This window comes from Chiloscyllium punctatum, chromosome 6, assembly GCF_047496795.1.
Source record: "Chiloscyllium punctatum isolate Juve2018m chromosome 6, sChiPun1.3, whole genome shotgun sequence".
Classification (NCBI taxonomy): domain Eukaryota; kingdom Metazoa; phylum Chordata; class Chondrichthyes; order Orectolobiformes; family Hemiscylliidae; genus Chiloscyllium; species Chiloscyllium punctatum.
Genome location: NC_092744.1, coordinates 50454511 through 50468182, shown reverse-complemented (window position 1 = coordinate 50468182; position 13672 = coordinate 50454511). Strand labels below are relative to the sequence as shown.

At 38.9% G+C, this 13672-nt stretch overlaps 1 protein-coding gene across 3 annotated transcripts in view; it reads left to right on the top strand.

Moving 5' to 3' along the window:
* ect2 (epithelial cell transforming 2) overlaps window positions 1–13672 on the top strand; it is a 76790-nt gene that overhangs the window by 51383 nt on the left and 11735 nt on the right. For 2 of the 3 annotated variants that reach the window (XM_072572607.1, XM_072572605.1), the window contains 5 exons: window positions 3448–3526; window positions 4013–4132; window positions 6686–6824; window positions 8782–8936; window positions 11727–11834. In XM_072572607.1, the coding sequence (XP_072428708.1) occupies window positions 3448–3526; window positions 4013–4132; window positions 6686–6824; window positions 8782–8936; window positions 11727–11834 (601 nt within the window). Of the gene's footprint in view, window positions 1–3447; window positions 3527–4012; window positions 4133–6685; window positions 6825–8781; window positions 8937–11726; window positions 11913–13672 lie in introns of all 3 variants that reach the window. The other variant, XR_011960907.1, reaches the window with a different exon arrangement.

The following is a 13672-nucleotide window of genomic DNA, read 5'->3' as shown; positions in this document are numbered from 1 at the left end:
CACTTGGTTTGTGAGAAGCTTTTTTTTTGTTCCACACATTGCACTTTTTTCTGCATAGCTGTATCCTGTCATTCTCAATTCTTTTGAGTGGGAACAGTTTTTCTTTTCCCTGTCTGCCTTGTCAACCCCTCATGATTTTTAAAACATAGTAATTTGACAATTAGAAGATGCTAGGGAATAATAGAACATTACAGCGCAGTACAGGCCCTTCAGCCCTCGATGATGCACTGACCTGTCATACCAACCTGAAGCCCATCTAACCTACACTATTCAATGTACATCCATATGCTCGTCCAATGATGACTTAAATATACTTTAAAGTTGGTGAATCTACTACTGTTGCAGGTAAAGCATTCCATACCCATACTACTCTGAGTAAAGAAACCTACCTCTGATGTCTGTCCTATATCTATCACCCCTCAATTTAAAGCTATGTCACTTCGTGCTCACTGTCACCAATCTTGGAAAAAGGCTCTCCCTGTCCACCCTATCTAACCCTCTGATTATCTTATGTCTCTATTAAGTCACCTCTCAATCATCATCTCTCTAATGAAAATAGCCGCAAGTCCCTTAGCCTTTCCTTGTAAGACTTTTCCTCCATACCAGGCAACATACTAGTAAATCTCCTCTGCACCCTTTCCAAAGCTTCCACATCCTTATAATGCGGTGACCAGAACTGTACACAGTACTCCAAGTGCGGCCGCACTAAAGTTTTGTACAGCTGCAGCATAACCTCATGGTTCCGGAACTCGATCCCTCAGTTAATAAAAGCTAAAACACTGTATGCCTTCTTAACAATCCTGTCAACCTGGGTGGCAACTTTCAAGGATCTGTGTACCTGGACACTGCGATCTCTCTCTGCTACACTACCAAGAATCTTACCATTAGCCCAGTTCTTTTCATTCCGGTTACTCCGACCAAAGTGAGTCACCTCACTTGTCCTCATTAAACTCCACTTGCCATCCCTCAGCCCAGGTCTGCAGCTTATCTATGTCTCTCTGTAACCTACTACATCCTTGGTCACTATCCACAACTCCACCGACCTTAGTGTCGTCTGCAAATTCACTAACCCACCCTTCTCCGCCCTCATCCAGGTCGTCTATAAAAATGACGAACAACAGTGGACCCAACACCGGTCCTTGCGGTACACCACTGGTAACTGGACTCCAGGATGAACATTTCCCATCAACCATCATCCTCTGTCTTTTTTCAGCAAGCCAATTACTGATCCAAACTGCTATATCTCCCACAATCCCATTCCTCTGCATTTTGTACAATAGCCTACTGTAGGGCACCTTATCGAACACCTTGCTGAAATCCATATACACCACATCAACGGGTTTACTCTCATCTACCTGTTTGGTCACCTTCTCAAAGAACTCAATAAGGTTTGTGAGGCACGACCTACCCTTCACAAAACGGTGCTGACTATCCCTAATCAAATTATTCTTTTCTAGATGATTATAAATCCTATCTCTTATAACCTTTTCGAACACTTTACCAACAACTGAAGTGAGGCTCACTGGTCTATAATTACCAGGATTATCTCTACTCCCCTTCTTGAACAGGGGAACCATATTTGCTATCCTCCAGTCTTCTGGCACTATTCCTGTAGACAATGACTATTTAAAGATCAATGCCAAAGGCTCGGCAATCTCCTCCCTGGCTTCCCAGAGGATCCTAGGATAAATCCCATCTGGCCCAGGAGAACGTATCTATTTTCACACTCTGCAGGATTTCTAATACCTCTTCCTTGTGAACCTCAATCACACCTAGTCTAGTAGCCTGTATCTCTGTATTCTCCTCGACAACATTGTAATTTTCTAGAGTGAATACTGTCGAAAAATATTCATTAAGTGCTTCCCCTATCTCCTCTGACTCCACACACAACTTCCCACTACTATCTTTGATTGGCCCTAATCTTACTCTTGTCATTCTTTTATTCCTTAAATACCTATAGAAAGCTTTAGGGTTTACCCTGATCCTATCCGCCAACAACTTCTCGTGTCTCCTCCTGGCTGTTCTGAGCTCTCTCTTTTTAGGTCTTTCCTGGCTACCTTGTAACCCTCTAGCACCCTAACTGAGCCTTTATATCTCTTCCTAACTATAAGCCTTCTTCTTTCTCTTGACCAGAGATTCCGGTTCCTGTACTCTACAGCTTCCTCCTTGCCTGACCGGTACATACTTATCGAGGACACACAGGAGCTTTTCCTTGAATAAACCCCACATTTTTAATGTGCCCATCTCCTGCAGTTTCCTACCCCGTTCTATGCTTCCTAAATCTTGCCTAATTGCATCATAATTGCCTTTCCCCCAGCTGTAACTCTTGCCCAGTGGTATACACCTATCCCTTTCTATCACTAAAGTAAACATAACAGAATTGTGATTGCGGTCACCAAAGTGCTCACCTACTTCCAAGTCTAACACCTGGCCGGGCTCATTACCCAGTACCAAATCTCATGTGGCTTCGCCCCTTGTTGGCCTGTGTACATACTGTGTTAGGAAGCCCTCCTGCACATACTGGACAAAAACTGACCCATCTATCGTGCTCGTACTATAATGTTCCCAGTCAATATTTGGAAAGTTGAAGTCCTCCATGACAACTACCCTGTCTCTCTCACTCCTATTGAGAATCATCTTTGCTATCCTTTCCTCTACATCTCTGGAACTATTCAGAGGCCTATAGAAAACTCCAAGCAGGGTGACCCCTCCTTTCCTGTTTCTAACCTCAGCCCATACTACCTCAGTTGACGAGTCCCCAAACATCCCTTCTGCAACTGTAATACTGTCCTTGACCAACAATGCCACACCACCCCCTCTTTTACCATCTTCTCTGTTCTTACTAAAACATCTAAATCCTGGAACCTGCAACAACCATTCCTGTCCCTGCTCTATCCATGTCTTTGAAATGGCCACAACATCGAAGTTCCAGGTACCAACCCATGCTGCAAGTTCACCCACCTTATTCCGGATGCTCCTGGCTTTGAAGCAGACACACTTCAAACCCAACTTCTTGCTTGCTGGTGCCATCTTGTCTCCCTGAAACTTGATTTTGGACCTCCCTACTCTCAACCTTTTTTCTATACTTGAACTACAATTTTGGTTCCCATCCCCTTGCTGGATTAGTTTAAACCCACCCCAATAGCCTTAGTGAATTCGTCCTCCCCCCACCTCCAGGATATTGATACCCCTCTGGTTCAGATGAAGGCCATCCTGCTTGTAGAGGTCCCACCTACCCCAGAAAGAGCCCCAATTATCCAAGAATCCAAAACTCGGATCACTGCATGCAACATATGAAAATTCCTAATTGTTTTGATCAGTGTTCTGAAAGCTGAGTGTAAATGCACCAAGAATTTTCACTTCTTTACTTGAACATAAAATAAAATAAAGATGAACTTCCTGACTTGTCTTTTTTTATTATGTAAAGTTTTTCTCATTACTTTTTAGGCATATCAATGAAGATAAAAGGAAAACTGAAGGTCAACGACAAATCTTTGATGTTGTTTATGAAGTAGATGGTTGTCCTGTAAGTACATAATCTGTTTTAATATAGCTACAAATGTATGTTTTTTGTTTTAATCAGATTTGGGATATTATTGATCATGCCTCTAATTTTATAATTTCCTGCAATTTTCCTTCTGAAACCTGCTGGTTGACTCAGAGGAAGCTCATACAGTGGCTAGGTCTAGCTGCATAGATCCAGTTATTATGGGCAAAGTTTTTGATTTTGTAGCTACAATTTGTCCGTTGGTGAGGTTAGATGGATGAACTGTAATGTGTCACTGACACATTTCACAAATTTAGTAATCCAGTTCACAACTGCCAATACCTGAAGCCCCAGTTTGCAAAAGTGACTTAAGTTTGTGCCTTTTTACTCTAATTTGTCAACTGGTGCTTGTGTGCAAAATGGTCACTTGATGCTTTATGCCTTAAAAGGGTGAAAATTATTTTTAATGAATGTTTTTAAAGAAAATAATTCTATTGTGATATTAAATATCTGCCTTTTATATAGGCCAACTTGTTGTCATCTCATCGCAGTCTTGTCCAGCGAGTTGAGACCATTGTGCTAGATGATGACTGGTGTGACCGAGGTGAACAGGTGACTCTGTTCTTATTCAATGACTGCCTGGAGGTAGGAATACTCATTTCTTTCATTCTGAGGAAGGGGTGTAACTGACTCAGTTGAATTCTAGTGCAATAATCAAATGCAAACTGGGTTTATGTATGTCATTTTGTAAAATAAATCTCTGTACATCCGAAAGGGTGTACACATCTTGAAAGGTCACTAGCGAACTTTAAAACTCAAAATTTTATGTACCTTGAATTTCATGTTATGTGCAGATTAAGACTCTGCTGAGGCAATCATAGCTTTCTTCTAGAGTATGTTATTTTTAAAGATTCAGCAGATTGCCCAACATGACAAAATTCCCAATTGTTTTTTACTTGAAACCAATCTTGTATTTGATATCCACCAGTGGAAGGTCATGTAGAATGGAAGCCACCATCTCATAAAGACGTTGTCTGCCTTCTCTTCAGAACTACTTTCATAAAATATTAGACTGCAGTTGCTGCAGGCCCTCAAGATGGTCAGAAATTAAATATTAGCTAACTGTCTGAAAATGTTGTTGATAAAATGTGGAGCTGGAAAGGCACAGCAGTTCAGGCAGCATCAGAGGAGCATGAAAGTCAATGTTTCGGGTGGGGTCCTGATGTGAAAGGTCCCTTCATCAGGACGCCACCTGAAATGTTGACCTTCCCACTCCTCCTATGCTGCCTGATCTGTGCCTTTCCATCTTCACATTTTATCGACTCTGACTTCCAGCATCTACAGTCCTCCTTATCCCCAAGTGTCTGAAAATGTTAATCATTTTGACATTTTGGTTCAGTTAATTTCCATGATTTGAATTCCAAAATCTACCATTGACAGTTAGGGTGTATTTGGGAAATTGTGCCTGCAGGTGCATGCATTAAATTTCTGCTAGGATTTAATGTGTGTGATCTCAAATTCAAAGTCTTCAAGAATCATTGCAGTCAGTGTAATAAAATGTAATAGTTTTCTTCCTTCTTATTACATAATACAGTTAAAGAATATAGCTGAAGATGGGTTTACTGACTAGAATTGAGCCTTTCTGATAATGATAGCTATACCTCTATCGGAGAGTGATTTGATGTTAAAATTGGTAGAAACTGCTTCAATCGCAATTGTTATGATGCAGAAGAAGCCCATTCACCATTAGGTCGCTGAATAAGCATCATGATTTAATGTCATTCTCCTGTCCTTTCCTTTGAACTCTGCATATTAATTCTGCTCAAATAATCATTTGATGCTTTACTGAATGCGTGATTGAGTCTGTTTCCAGACAATGCACTGCAGACCTGACTTGCTGTATGAAAAATGCTTTTCTAGCATCGCATTTACTACTTTGCAGATCACTTTAATCTGTGTCCTCTTGTTCTTAAACTATTCCCACCTGTAAAGATCATCACTATCCAGACCTCATCATTATGAAAAGTTGGAATAAATTTCCTTTGCCACTGCCTTTCCAAGGGAAATAGTCCCAACTTCCTCATTATATTTTCAAACTGAAGTTTCTTGTTCCTGGAGTTATTCTTGAAAACATCTTCCCCATTCCTTTGCAAAGCATTTACGTTCTTTCTGAAGTATGGCACCCAGAACTGTATACAAAACTTGAGCTGAATTTTGCCTCCTGTCTCACACAGATTTGACATGAGCTTTCTGTTCTTGTCCTTTATGTCCCTTCTCAGAAGACCTTGGATACGTTTGAATTATTAACACTTGCCACCTATCATGCACAGATACACCAACTCTTTGCTGCTGCACACCTTTAGAATAGTACCCCTATTTTATAGTGTCTGTCCAATGTCTTTCTACCGAAATGCATTCACTTATACTTCTCCGCTTTGAACTTTTATCTACCTATGCCAGCAACTTGTTGTCCTGTTTTGTTTGTTTTGCAATGTCCTTTTCATAGTTTACAATGCTTCCATGTTTTGAATCTACAACATTGAAATTGTTCCCTTGGTCCAAAGTCAAGGTTATGTAATATATGAATTTTGCTAACTAAGTTCACTCCTCAGTTTTTGTCTCTCAAAGATTCTCCACCAATGAGGTGGTCTGTGTTTGCTGAGCTTATCCTCTTGTGGTCCTTTGGTGTACACATTGATTTCTTATTGAATTACTTTTCTGTCGTCAAAAATTAAACTCTTTCAGCTAATACTTGTGCACCTAGAAAATGGGTGCTCTCTGAAAAACACTTCTAAGAACAATTGGCAGGATTTTGCCATTGGGCAGTGTCAGTTTGTGAATTGAATCTTGAATCAACATGAGGTTGCAGAAAGATGAATGCTGGTGATTTTGGTCATTACTCCACTTGTTTGAAATTGTGGCTTTTTTTAATGGTTTGGCTGATTAATGCTAGCATAAATGAGCAGAAAATCTACCAAAGTTTTTTAATTATAAATTTTTATGTATTGAACCTTCAAATCATATGAAATAATGAACTGTCTTTGTTTCACTAATGGTGAAGATTTTAATTGTATAAACGTGAACATTGCAATGTTTATCTTTCAAAATACTAATTATCTTTTGCAGCCATAATCTTGCATGAAAAAAAAATTGCTTCCTTTGTCTTATGCACTTGATGTTGGCAAAATTCTGTTACAGATTGCAAGGAAGCGCCATAAAGTGATTAGTTCTTTCAAGAGTCCTCATGGTCAAACACGCCCTCCTGCCTCCCTGAAACACATTATGCTAATGCCTCTTTCCCAAATAAAGAGAGTATTGGATATTAAGGAGACTGATGGTTAGTACAGACATTAATTGGATTAAACATTTAAATGTATTTTATTTCTCCTTGCTATTCTGCACCTTGAGAGATTTCCATGTTGAAAAAGCTTTTTTGAAATTTTATAAATTTAAATAATTTGATGCATCGGTTTTGCTTGTGGTATGCAAAGTGCAGTTATTATTTGTCGCATTTTCTTTTGTCATTGGTTTTGGTGACTAGAAAGGGAGCAAGAATTGCTATTTATTCCAAGTATTTAGACTCCTACTCATCGAGTCATCGTTGTATAGGATGGAAACAAACCCTCTTAATCTAACTCGTCCATGCTGACCAAATTTCTCAAACTAGTCCCAGTTGCCTATATTTGCCCCATCTCCTCTTAACGCTCGATTCATTGTCACAGCATTTAAAGAAACCCAAGTGCAATAACAAAAATGTTTCATCAATAAATTATACTAAAATAACACATGGCTATGTGTAGGACTGTCCCCTTTTCTTGTGAGGAATAATCAACAAAATGTCAGAGATTCCTGATTTTCTGCTGCAAGAATTAACTACTTCCAGACAATATTACCCAGGACCTATAAAATGTAATAAACCTGCATCAATTGACAATACTAAGAGATTGAGACTTGGATTTGCATTTGGAAGCCTTTAAAATAAGTTTCATTTTATTGTTTAAAAAAATGACTACTGCATGAATTTAGGACAACTACCTGTTTGTATGTGTTCTCAATGTCTACAAATAATGCACAATGGTATCAATATGAAATTATAACTGCTGACATTGATTTAAAGATAATCTTTTGGGGAATATCTATTTACTTCCTGTTACTAGAGATAGCATTCAATACAGCTGTGCAACACTATGTAATGCATGCTCTCTTGTTCAAAGTTAGGCAACAGCACAATTAACAATTTCCATTACAGTAATGCACTCTTTTGCTTGGTTGTTTTATGATGCCTTCCATTAACCTCACTTAAATGACCAGCTGTGTTAGTGGACGTTGTCAGGCACCTTGTAAGGATTAATACAGTCAAGTTCAATGTTGTCTTAGCACACAACACGTTGATGTAATACTAAATTCTCTTTGAAATACGGAATTTCAACTTCCTAATTTTTGCTGTTGATTTGACAATCCCAGATTAAGTTGCTTGAAAGTTACTGCCATGAAGGAGGCAAGTCAATGAAAAATAAATTACTACTTGCTGAGATCTTGTTGTGTACGTTTAGCTTTCTTTTTTTTTTCAATTCTTTGCTTGTTCAAAGCCATTAAAAAATATACTTTCTCACCCAGCAGATGTGCTCACTTCCTACAGTTTTAAGAGGACTGAGTGTAATATATCAGGACATATTGATATGATTAAATTCTGTTGTTGTTGATGTCAGTCGTCGTCGTTGTCATCCCAAGTGCCACAAGAGTTAAAGACACAAAGAAAACGGAGGTTGGGAATTTACCAGTTGGTGCAATTTTTCCATCGCTTACACATAGTATATCTGTAAATCCCAGCAATTTTCTCTGCATGTGAGAACAGTGGCAGATTTCCTGACTGGCAAAGCAGTGCATCCTGCTCCTGGGTTTGTTGGCCTTAATCTGCCCCAATGTGGGGTGGGGGAGGGGGGAAAGAAATGGGTTGGTGTCTGGGCTTTATCGATAAATGATGAACAAGTGAAGGCAAAATTGCACCTGTTGGCAATTTCCCAATTTTGTGTTTTTGTATTTGGCTCAATGGTACAAAGCGTTTCAGTTGTCATATTAACATTTCTAGCTATATTACAATATTAACTTAAAATATTAAAAACAATGAAGTGTTGCTTTCACTATTTGGGATGTAGTAAATCTATTAATTTTTTTAAATCTAATTTGCTCTCAATTGCAAGGTTTTTAAAAATTCAGTAGCTAATTCATGGGTAGCTTTAGCTTCATCAGTGGTTGTGATATTCTAAACAAAGCTGTCAGCGGTTGTGTTACAGATTGCCGCAGTGCTTTTGCCTTGGTGGTACGACCTCCAACAGAACAATCAAACCTACTGTTTAGTTTCCAATTAATAATGGAAGAACCCAAGAAGGATCATTGGTTAAGACTGCTTTGTCGACATGTGGCAAACACAATTTGCAAGGCAGATGCAGTAAGTCAAAAGTTTTTTTTCATGGATGTGTTTGGACAGTAAGGACAGCGGTGTAAGGAACTAGCATGGTCAATTTTCTTAGTGCTCATTAATTAGTAATTGAGAACTGCACACTAAGATTCATCTTCGATACTTCAAATTTTGCCTATTGCACACAGCAATGGCTGTGACCTGACATGAACATTATAATGTGTTTGAATTTGGAAGCTAAGCATAATGAATTGGCACATTTTATTTTTCAGACAGCCATTCAGTTCAAACCATTTTTGTTGCATGTGATTAAGAAAGCATACTCCTTTGTAAAAACGCTAAAGTGCCTATGTCTTTTAGTTAATTCAATTAATTCAATTTTTGTGCCAGGAGTGATTTTTAATTTTAATGTTAATTTAATTTTTGCTTTATTATGATTCTTTTAAAATGAAGTCAAATTTTGTTTTGGTTTGAGCCAGAACCTGAGGTGCCCCTTTTACTGTAATGCTTTTCTCTACAGTACAGCTGCCTCCAAGTCTCTTGGTTTGTGCCTGCCTGCAAATGATTGCATGCTTGTCCATCCACTGCTTTCCAGCTCTTGAATTGTCATGTTACTCTTTCCTTTCTTGCCTCTTTTATGGTTGCCACATTTCTGAAATCTGTTACCTACAGCTGCTACTCATTAAATCTGATTCTAATTTGATCTTGAATGCGCCTTGTAATTATAACCTTTCCAGAGGTTTCCTTGGTTCTCTGCTCTGGATTTATTTTTTGTCCCTGATGCTCCATGTTCCTTTTCTTTTCCCTCCCAAGATCTTCCAGGATGCTCATCTCTTAAAGATTTTGATCACCTTTCCTAATTTCTTCTTTAGTCCAGCTTGTTTCTTTTTCTTTGCATCTCTGAAGCACTTTTTGGCTTTTTGTTTTTACAATGCTGCATGACATGTAGTAATTTTGAAAGGATCCAGTTCCACAAAACAACCATTCAGGAAAGATCAGTGAAATGACTAAGGAACCATGAGCTGTTTTTACATCCTACTTTTCAATTTACCCGCTAAAAGATTTTTACCTAATTAATCTGCAGGAGGGCATGGGGACTGCAATGCGACACTTTTTGTCATTGGGGATATTAAAAAAATCTGTGATTTTGGGTCATTTTTGGGAAAGCTTTGGAGAAAATATTCTGTTGCGGGCAATGTTTGGCCTTTTTGTTAAGCTGCTACCCAGGAAACGTTTTAGTTTTCCGACCAGTTGAGCTGAAAATGGCAAACTATTAGTTTCACTCAGTTAGCTAGACTAAATCCTATTTCAAGTGCCAAGGAAGTGGGTGAGTGCTTAGGATCAATGGTGATGTGAGAAACCCGGTGACTGTGATTATATTGTTAACTAACATGTTGAACTTGGATTTTTAAAAAATTCCTTGAGTATTTACTGGCTAACTCTTTCAATAAACCAATCCGAACCTTCAGTAGTCTGCCGCTCTAACCCTGAGTTTAAGGCTTTCTCAGAGGGTTGCGGAAGAGTAGGCCATACTGACCTTTGCAATGGAATAAGTTGCGTCTGATGGAGGACTATGACCTGAACTAGCTTGTATCTTTAAAAGGATGTAGCAAAAATTACAAAGCCTGGGAATGGATTGAAAATTTGGTATTGGGTCCAAGCCAACAGTTCTAAAAAGATACTTCACGTCAAATCAGTTGAGTGAAAATCTAGCCCCTTCCAAGTTGCTCCATTTCTTTGCCCTCCCATTCATTCCTCTTCACACTCAGTTTCTCTGAGTTCAGTAAAGTTGTATTATGTTTCTTGGATAATGTACCCTGAAATGTCAGCTGGTCAAGTGGCTGTTGAGCTCTTTTTTTTTAACTTTTGAGTCTATTCATCTTACAATTCATCTTTTGCAATTCTAATTATTTGGAGAGTCTGAGCAGGATTTCCATGTCACAACAGACTATAAAATGTGATATAATTTTCTGACCGCACATAATACATTTCTTTGTCACTTAGTGGTACAATGTGCATATTATTTCTGTATGCAAAATTTATTTTTCTCTTTGGCCACTCATGGGCATCTTTTTAAGAATTTCAGTTAAAAACAAAGAAGGAATCTATTTTCTTGGGACACTGCACCACCTTCCCAACCTGCGATCATAATGAAACGTTGAACAAGTTTATGAAGGGTTGTAGCCTTAATGGAGTAAGTCTTTGTTTGGTAGTGGTGCTTTTCTTCCTGTGTGCACATTCCTTCAGCTGCTCTACAAAAAAACTTTATCGTACGTAAGTGATTGTAATCAATCACTTGCCAGCGTTGGATTTTTGAGCTGTAGGGAGGGGTCAAATAGCTAGGGCTGTTCTCCCTGGAGCATCGGAGGCTGAGGGGTGACCTTTATAGAGGTTTATAAAATCATGAGGGGCATGTATAGTATAAATAGACAAAGTCTTTTTTCCCTGGGGTGGGGGGAGTCCAGAACTAGAAGGCATAGGTTTAAGGTGAGAGGGGAAAGATATAAAGGAGACCTAAGGGACAATGTTTTTCACAGAGAATGGTACACGTATGGAATGAGCAGCCAGAGGAAGTGGTGGAGGCTAGTACAATGGCAACATTTAAGAGCCATCTGGATGGGTATATGAATAGGAAGGGTTTGGAGGGATGTGGGCCAAGTGCTGGCAGGTGGGACTAGATAATCCAACCTAATCTACTTGGCATGGACGAGTTGGACCAAAGGGTCTGTTTCCATCCTGTACATCTCTATGGCTCTGACTTGTGTTTTTATCTACACAATTATAGGCTTGTCATAACCTAATGATTTTGTTCTCTTCTAGGAAAATATTATTTTTAACACTGACCCAGAGTGTCTCGAAGTCAACACAAAAGACGTGGATAGCACATTAAGCAGAGCATCAAGAGCATTTAAAAAAACCTCAAAGAAGGTATTTTTTTTAATCAAGAATTAAAGAAACCGATCAACAAATAAAAGCTGATTAAAAGTTGAAACCTGCTACTTAAAGGTGTGTTGAACTGAATTGGTATTCTCCAGAGGTACTTTCAGTTGATATTAATTTAGGCCAATTCAGATGTGTTTAAACAAACACTATCCATAAGGCGATGGTTTGAACTTTTAAAATGGTAGTGTTCATTAGTTGCTTAGGCAAAATATATGTTTTTGCATATTTGTGTTAGCATATTTTGCTGTTTTTATCACTCTCCATCTATCTGTGTTTTTAAATTGTTTTATTGTCCACTATTTCCTATCCTCCATTTTACAAGTAAAAAATACAAGAATAGCTTGTTTCTATACTATTTTGTGAACATCATTAAACATTTGGAGAATGAAGGTTACTGTTACATAGAATTAAGTTTGGAAACTTATTTTGAAGAATAATTATGCTCCACTTTCTTTCTACAAATCAAATTTAACATCCACATAATAATGGATAGTTGTTAAATGAGTTATAGGCACGACCAAAATGTTTAATTGGCTGCATGAACTTTAGTCTTGAAATTGAGTTCCTGTCTTTGGGGGTGGCATGATGGCTCAGCAGTTAGCACTGCTGCTTCTTAGCGCCAGGGACCAAGGTTTGATTCCTGCCTCGTGCGACTGTCTGTCTGTGTGGAGCTTGCATGTTTTCCTCCTTTCTTTCCCCCCGCCCCCCAATGTCTGTGTGGGTTTCCTCCCACAGTCCAAAGATGTGTAGGTTAGATGAATTGACCATGCTAAATTGCCCATAGTGTTCAGGGGTATGTAGATTAGGTGTGTTTAGTCAGGGATAAATATAGAGCAGGGGAATGGGTCTGGGTGGGTTACTCTTCAGAAGGTCGGTGTGGGCTTGTTGGGCTGAAGGGCTTTTTCCACACTGTAGGGATTCTGATTCTGATTATATTTCTAGTCCTATACACCTAAGGGCTTTACTGAAACTTGTACTACTTTGTTCCAAGATGAATTGTGTGTGATAATGTTTGTACTGTAGTTTTGAAATTGATATGAATGATGTTAGAAGAAACAAATTTGTGGTTGAATCCGAGCTTGAATTAGTATCCACACATGGGGAATACATGTAAGCATTGGCCAAATAAATTGTAACTTTTTATATCCTATGCTGCTTGTTTCAACACAAGTCAATTTCTGGTCTCCCTTCTATCGGAAGGATGTTGTGAAACTTGAAAGGGTTCAGAAAAGATTTACAAAGATGTTGCCAGGGTTGGAGGTTGTGAGCTAAAGGGAGAGGTTGACTAGGTTGGGGCTGTCTTCCTTGGAGCGTCGAAGACTGAGGGGTGACCTTAGAGGTTTATAAAATCGAGGGGCATAGACAGGATGAATAGACAAGTCTTTTCCCTGGGGTGAGGGAATCTGGAAGTAGAAGGCACAGAATTAGGGGGACAGAGACAAATTTAAGAGACGTAAGGGGAAGTTTTTTCACATGGTGTGTGTATGGAATGAGCTGCCAGAGAAAATGGTGGAGGTGGTACAATTACAACATTTCATATGCCCGTCCAGATGCCTTTTAATAGGAAGGGTTTAGAGGGATGTGGGCCAACCGCTGGCAAATGGGACTAGATTAGGTTCGAATATCTAGTTGGTGTATTGGACCGAAGGGTCTGTTTCCGTGGTGTACATCTCTAACTCTATGACAAATTGTATCTTGATGTGCTTAAATTGTACAATTTTGCAGTTCTGGCTCAAACATAATTTGTTTAAATGTTTACATTGACTAAAACCTATTTAATTGTATAACTAAACAACTGTTTAAGTAAGCATCCTGTACTAAAT